General features: G+C 33.0%; 1 protein-coding gene across 1 annotated transcript; it reads right to left on the bottom strand.

Annotated features, from left to right (window-relative positions):
- Positions 1-6,445: 6,445 nt before the first annotated feature.
- On the bottom strand, positions 6,446-8,016 carry LOC21384813 (zeatin O-glucosyltransferase). Its single transcript, XM_010093792.2, has one exon. It carries the CDS (start codon positions 7,984-7,986, stop codon positions 6,535-6,537), a length of 1,452 nt encoding a protein of 483 aa, XP_010092094.1. The 5' UTR covers positions 7,987-8,016; the 3' UTR covers positions 6,446-6,534.
- Between the last annotated feature and the right edge of the window lie 226 nt (positions 8,017-8,242).

The raw sequence follows: 8,242 nt of genomic DNA on the forward strand, positions 1-8,242 counted from the left end.
AAAAATCTAAAAAAGTGGAGTTTTTCCTCGCCCTCCCGTTATTTTGGCCCTCCCATTATTTCGTCGCCGACCCTTATTCTGGCCTCTGTCGCCCTCCCATTTTGCTGCCATACCGTTCTCCAGCCCCCGGTGTTTGTGGGTTTAGATTTTGTGAGTTAATATTTTAGTATATAGTTAATTGATTTTGATATTTTTGTTATGGTTTGAGGTTTTATTTTAGATTTTGGATTTAGTTTGTGGTTTTGAATTTTGAATTGTGAATTGTAAATTGGAATTGAAATTGAAATATGTGGTAATTAGATTAAAATTTATATGAAATTTGTTTAATGATGATTATGTGATGATTAAAAAAATTAGATAAAAATTTTAATTAAGATTATTAATAAAAAAATAAAAAAATAAACTAATGTTAAATACTTATTATGAAATAATTTGTGTTAATTTTCATAAAATTTGATAAAACTTTATAAATTATTCATAGTGGAGATACCTATGGACAAGAATTAGATACATTTAAGGAACCGGTTGTCTGATGAGTACTGGGATGGTTTGAGTACTGGGACATGCATCGTCGTGGGGATACTTGGGTTAATTTCCAAGCTGAGTAAACTTTTGTAAGTATACTCATAATGTTTAATTATATTTTGTTATTTAAATCGTATTATGTATTTAATTATTTTTCTTATAATATTTGTAGCATCGGATGGAGGGAGAAAGAGAAACGGAGATCAGGACGCAGTCTGTTACTTCTGGATCATCCGCAGCCGGAATAGTTAACGAGGAAGATATTATAGAGAAGTTTCTAGGCACCCGTAGAGGACACAAGACTGGAGTGAGTCACACACTCCCACAAAAAGCTTACCGACGGGATGCGTCGTCGTCTGGCTCACGCTCGGTAAGATCTTCTACGAAACGTTCTGACTCACACGTAGAAGAATACTTGTAACAGAGTTACCAGTAAAACCTCCAGCTGTACGAGAGCATCAAAATGATGTAGGATTTCATCACTCAAATGCACACCAACATGACTTCCCAGTGGTTACTCCTCATGTGCCATATGTCCATCCAAGTCATCCGCCTCTGAATCCTTTTAATAATAACGACGATGATTCTAGTGATGCTGCTAATTTAGAAGATTAGATTTTTATTAATGCAACAATTTGTATTTCCGTCCATTTCTACTATAATTACATTTTTATTTTATTAATTACTTACAATTATAATTTTATTTCTATTTTTCATTATTTATTTCCTTTTATTTAATTCTTTTTATTATTATAATATCATGAATTATATTTAATATTGGATTTAAAAATATACTAATATACAATATTAATTAGTAAAATAATAAAAAATTAAAATATTATTTGTGACGACAAATGTGGTCGCATAAAATATAAGCCACGTCAGCTAAATCTTCATCTTTTGCGACAACTTAATTCAAAAATGTCGTTGTAAAAACTCAATGTCATGTCATCTTAACGATGTAACCGATAAGATAATTGCAGCGACTCATTTGCGATGATTGTCGTCACAAATATAATTGCAACGACTGCTTGTCGTCGCAAAAATATTTTTTGCGACAAATCAATTGCGATGACAAGTGATCGCTACAACTTTATTTGCGATGACTTTATATTTATTGCAATGATTTTTTGTCGTTGCTAATAGCCATGTTTCTTGTGGTGAATTAGTATCATTTTCATATCGAACCATTGCGCCGCGTTCAAAATTGCCGGCTTCCTTTGTCATAAAAAAGCGGAGAGGTTAAATATACACACGCATATATTGTATAACATAAATAGATATATATATATATATATACAGCATAAAGAGAACTAATTTCATAGCATATATCAAATAGATTTGAGATCTCTTTTACTCTAGTATTAATTAGAGGTTAAATAGACACACGCATATATTGTATAACATAAATATATCTATATATATACAGCAGAAAGAGAACTTATTTCATAGCATATATCAAATAGATTTGAGATCTCTTTTACTCTAGTACCGCATTAATACTGATTGAAATAATATCACTCTTTTTTAACAAAGCAGTGGATTATATGTATATGAAACACTGTTCCATCCAACCATAATATTGTGTCCTCAACTTATCGAGCTTTTTATAAACTCTAACTAATCTCGCTCATTATCAAATCAAAAGACACAATAATGGATGTGAGTCCATTAATCACTCAGAATTAAGATAAATCAATCAATAGTCAACAATTAAATAAAATGACAATTTAAGATCTTCTCCTTGTTTAATGTATTCTTAATACATTAGCGTCTCTATATCAACATTATTACCATCTAGATAAGATTATTCTATATTATATTTGTTTGAGCAGAATTTAATCCAATACTAAATCAACATTCTGAATAGGAGACAAAGATTAAACAAGACAATTAGTCAGCAATGCTAAGTGAAACACAGAAAACCACAAGAACAAAATAAATAAAAACCGGAGTTCAGTGCAATTGCGTTAAAGCTTTGTATTGGAATTTTTATCCCTAATCTTTTATCTCAATTCAAGAAAAGTCTACAAGAGTTACCACCCTAAATCACACAGAATATTCATCCTGGAAAATTGTACCTCTAAAAGTAATTGATTACAATACTCAATTAGATTCATTATTGCATGCCAAGAATTTGACTACCAAATGATAGCTAAGGAAGCAGACGAACAAAGCAAAAAAAAAAAAAAAAAAAAAAAAAAAAAAAAAAAAAAAAAAACAAACAAACAAACAACAACAAAGACAAGGAAAAATAGAAGGAGGGGAAAAATGGAAAAAAAATTCAAAGACACCAGCTTACTTTAAGACACTTTTATTATATAACAGAGAACAATATATTTTATATAATTTAACAAAATGCATAAATTTTATTTTTCATAATTTCATAAAAAGTGATATATACGTTTATTTGACCGTACTGTATAATATAATAATATATTTATACAATATTTATTGTGATTATCGTATTATATAAACTAATATGAATAATAAATTAATACAGTCTTTATGTCGTATTTTTAAATACGGCTTATTTTTTGTGTATTGTATTACAATATTTTATAGCAGATTCATAAATCATGTTAGGATTGCATACGACTAGGGTTAGGGTTGGGCTGACATAAGTTCATGCCGAAACTTATAATTGTTTAAAATTGAGGCAGCACAATATTATATTTTGACTTCTCAATTTTATAAAATTACATTTTGGCCTCAAAATTTTAAAATTTTACATTTTAACCCATTGTACAATACATCATGACACCAAACACCTTATTGCACAATGATAATACAACACAATATAATATACTTTATACAATATGATACAATACAAGCCACTAAACATCACCAAAATACATACAATTACTAATCTCAACCGACATAACCTGACTTCTAACTTGTGACTCTCTTTATCTATAGAGAAAACAAGAGAAATGCCCCCCAAATGGGTATCCCAAACTATTTTTAATCCCTAAAAATTAGCTCATTGATTTCTACCTTTTTACAATTAAAATAATAAAAATAGTTAAATTAAACATTTTTAAAATTCTAAAGTTACCTTCAATGGTCCATTGATAAATTATAAGATATGATGGTGGTCTCCCGTCGCCAACTGGCGGTCTGTCGGCAGGTCTCCGACTGGCTGACCATAACCTGACAGGTTATGTTTCATAATTTGACAAATTACACCAATCACGCCAGGTCTGCAGCTATAAGTTGACAAGTTATGATCCATAACCTAACAGATTACACCAGTGCCGACCATAGTCTATAAGGTTATGATTCATAACCTAATAGATTATGCCGATCGCCGGTCGTCGATGCCGACCATAGTGTATCAGATTATGTTCTATAACCTGATAGATTACATCGGTTGCCGACCTCCGGTCACTGACGTCATAGTAAGACAGGTTTTGATCCATAGACTGTCAATTTATGCTTCATAACCTGACAACTTATGCTTCAGAATTTGTCAATTTATGAGATTATGATCCATAACCAGCCAATTTATTATTCATATACTGTACAATTATGTTTATAACTTAATAGATTATGCTTCATAACCTGCCAAATTATTAAGCATAATCTGCTACATTATGTGGTTTTTTAAACAAATATCACTAGGTTAAAGCAACAATAATCAAATTAAAAAATTCAAACACAAAAGAAACATTGAATAATCAACTAAATTTTTAAATATATAAACTTCAAATCAAAGAAACACAATCACTAGAGAAAAACTAAACTAAAAAACTAGAAGAAATCTTTACTAAACTCATGCATAATAGATGATACCCTCAACTTTAAAATTTAAATTTTTTATAAGTGAAAAATACTGTAAAAAATTAAAAATTATGATTTAAAATTAAGGACGAACTCTTAAAATATACATTCTATTAATCTTTTTAATTTGTGATAAAAATATCTCATATAAATAAAAAGAATAGAGTTTTTTAAAGAGTAAAATTAGGAGGTTCGGTGATTGTGGGGTTAAGCATGAAATTCTCTATTAATATAGGTGGGTGTTTGTAGGCCAGTGGAAGATTCTAGAACTTGGGCTTTAAGCTTTTTGAGCGTTTTGGGCTACTACGGTCAAGATTATATGCTTTCAGGCTACAGTAGGTGAGAGGATGGATTCTTGAAATTTTTTTCCATCACACATCCGTACTCTTAACCAAATTAATTTTTTTCTCCACTAATTTATTTTCCTAAATGGAAACACGTTAAATGAAAAACCACCTGATCATCAAGACACAGTTACAAAAATATGAAATTGTACCAATATTATATAAAAATTAGAAAATCAACAGTTTTTAAAATTTTTGATAAATATCTGACGCTTGAGAATTGTATTCTCGTTGCAGCTAGGTTTTTAAGAGAATTTTGTAAGAAAATATAAATAGAAAAAAACCATTGATCAGATATAATTGACATCGTTCGTCGAATTACGTTAGAATCAAAACTTATTAAAATATATATATATATCAGTTTATGTTTTCATCAATATGGAGGTTGATGCTATTAATGGAATGGTCATGCAAGCTGCATGTGGCTGAGGCTCTTGCCCTGCGCGCAGTATGGAGGTTGATGCTATTAATGTGGTCAATACAGTTCATAATGGGGTCATGTAATTTATTTGATAATTGTTTCGTGATTAAAGACATAGAGTGGTCACTTGCTACTTCTCGGAATGGAACTAAGGTAGCCCACCTTTTTGTTATCTGATTTATTTAATTAGTTCAAATTACAACTCAAATTTTTGTTACAGTATTATCTCTCGTTAAATTTCAAATAAACTTTGGGGTATGCAGGCAATCCCACTTTTTGTTGCCTCTTCTGTTCTTGGTGATATGTAGTAGTTGAATGAAGTTGAATGAAGTTGAATGAAGTTGAATGATGTTTCCATTGCACATTATAAATATTATATATATATATATATATATATATATCAGGTTAACAAAACTTAATGACAAAATGATAGTTCATAATCGATAGATATTTATTATCCTATCAAAGAATTCCTTGCAAAGATTTGTTTTGTTAATATTAATTATAATTATTCTTTTTTTTTTCAACTTAATGGTTATCTATGAAAAATTCCGCCTTTCCACGCAGCCATATTGGAATCATGATTCTTGGTGATTTAATATGAATTTATTAATTTATTGATTTAATATGAATGTTTCTTAAATTTTAAGAGATCTTTTACATCTAAGGATATTTTTTTGACAAAAAGAGCTTCTTTTTACTATAATGAAAATTTCTTTCGAGTTGGAGTTGAGTTGTTGTTGACGTTTTGTTTTTGTTTTTTGTTTTTTTCTTCATTAAACGCTCAAATATTCTTTTTTTCATGAGAGTAAACTGTATTATTGCATCTTAAATTATTCAATTTTTTCTATGTAATGAACTTCAAACTTTTTTTATATAATGGACTCCAAGCTTTTATTAATTTTAGTAAATTACACTTTAATTATGACACCGGTGTTTTACATGACTACGTTATATTTTATTTTAGTAATTTATGTTCCTCTCCGGAATATATTACGTGATATCGTTTATATTATTGGATGTTGTTCAATATATAAGTTCCTCATTCCAAGACTTACATCTCAAATATACAAATATGTATATTTATATATTGAGAATTTTATTGTAGGTAAAAAGGAATCCTATGGATAGACTTTGTTTTGAAGTGAAATATCTATGTTAACCACTCTTATTATTTTAACAAAACAGTCATAATCAATTCGATAGGTTTTTTTTTTTTTTTTTTTTTTTTTTTTTTTTTTTTTTTTTTTGTGCGCGCTAAGCAATCAAATCTATAGTTTAAAAACATGGACCTGCATCAACAGTGAAAATATATTTTACCATAAAAAGTATCAGTATAAAGTATAGGAAAACAAAAATATATGTAGTCCTCATTTCAGATTTAGTACATTTTTTAGGTAATACTAAATCTAGCTTTCATTATTAATTAAAAATCATATATAACTTAGCAATCTATATTAATTATCTAGAAATATGAGCAATGAAAGCATCCAACTCCTTCCGGGAAGCCCCATCTTCTGCCGCAGCCGACTGCCGCACGGCGGAACCCAATTCCGCCGCCCTCTTCCTCATATGCTCTCCTTCCTTCGATTCCATCAACTTCCTCACACCCTCCACAACCGCAGCCGCCGTCGCCACCTCATTGCGGCGGTTCCAGTCCCTCACGACGGTGCCAACTCCGAGCAACTCCGTCACCAAAACGGTGTTTCTCGGCTGGTCGGAGTGCATTGGCCACGCCCCAATGGGCACTCCCATGGTGATGCTCTCAATGCAAGAGTTCCATCCACAGTGACTCAAGAACCCACCTGTTGAGGGGTGCCCCAAAATTTCCAATTGGGGCGCCCAGTCTCTCACAACAATTCCCTTATTTCTCACACTCTCCTCATACCCTTTTGGAAGCTCAACCTTCCTGATTACTTCGTCGTCAAAAACGACTCCTTTGTCTGCATATCTTAGCACCCACATGAATTTTTGCCCACTTTGTTCCAATCCTAAAGCCAATTCTTGGATTTGTTCTTCTGTGAATGTCGTCGTCGTCCCAAACGACACGTAAATCACCGAATTCGGTGCCTGCTTGTCGAGCCACTCCAAGCACATGTGTTTGTCGTTTGACACTTTCTTCTCAACTAATTCCACCGGATTGAAAGGCCCGAGTGCCCAGTGCTTCTTGTTTGGAAGAATCCTTACAAGTAAATCCATGTAAGGCCTTTCCATAACCCTACTAGTATTGTAGAGATTCCCGGAATTATACTTGTTGAACTCATATTGCGCAGCAATAAAATCCATCATCTCGGAAGTCAAACACCCTTCAAGAGATGGAACGTCTTTCGGAATAATATTCTTGGCGTCAACTTCTAGCTGTACCTTTTTCATTCCGTCCCAATAGAACAAAAAGATCGCGAACGCCGAAATGCTGTGGAAGGTGAAGGACTCGGTGTTCGGTATCAAAGCGGCGTCTTGGACGACGGAGGCCATTAGAGAGTCATGGATGATGATTATCCTTCTCGCTTTTTCGGAGAGTCGCCGCAGGAGCGCCGTGACTGGGTGGCGGAGATGGCGGGCAGCGCGGAAGGAAGGGAGGAGATGGGAAGGGAACTTGTCCTGGGAATTAGGGTTTGGAGGAGGAGAGTTGAAAGGAGGGACGAGGAAGTCAAGGAAGTGTATGTTTTTTATGGAATTGGGGTTCCAGCCTTGGACTCGAAGCGTGGCCTGGCGGTTGTGTGCCGCGGCACCGACATAGTAGACGGGGATGTTGTAGGCGGCGATAAGGCGGGAGAGGTGGAGGAGCTGGTTGATATGGCCTTGAGCCGGCAAGGGCACCATGACAACCACCACTTCATGATCATGGGATGGATTAATAATGTTGAGACCATTTGAGGGATGTTCTTGGTTTCCGTGATGGGGGTTGGCCATTTGGCAAACTTAAGGAAAAGTGGTGTTATTTTTGCCAAATAATGGGATGATGGATACACTACACATGTGGGGATTATATAAGGAAAGAAATATGGAGATGCTTAATTGGGAAAAGTACACATTTGGATATAATGATAAGTTTTTCCAAAGGTGATTGATGCTGGGGTCAGCATAATTGGCATGTGGGGATACCGCTGAATCTGTATATATCTGTTTGTTTGACCATTTTGATTCGAATCTATTGTTTAATTTTTAG

Source organism: Morus notabilis, unplaced genomic scaffold (genome assembly GCF_000414095.1).
Source record: "Morus notabilis unplaced genomic scaffold, ASM41409v2 Scaffold2314, whole genome shotgun sequence".
Lineage (NCBI taxonomy): Eukaryota > Viridiplantae > Streptophyta > Magnoliopsida > Rosales > Moraceae > Morus > Morus notabilis.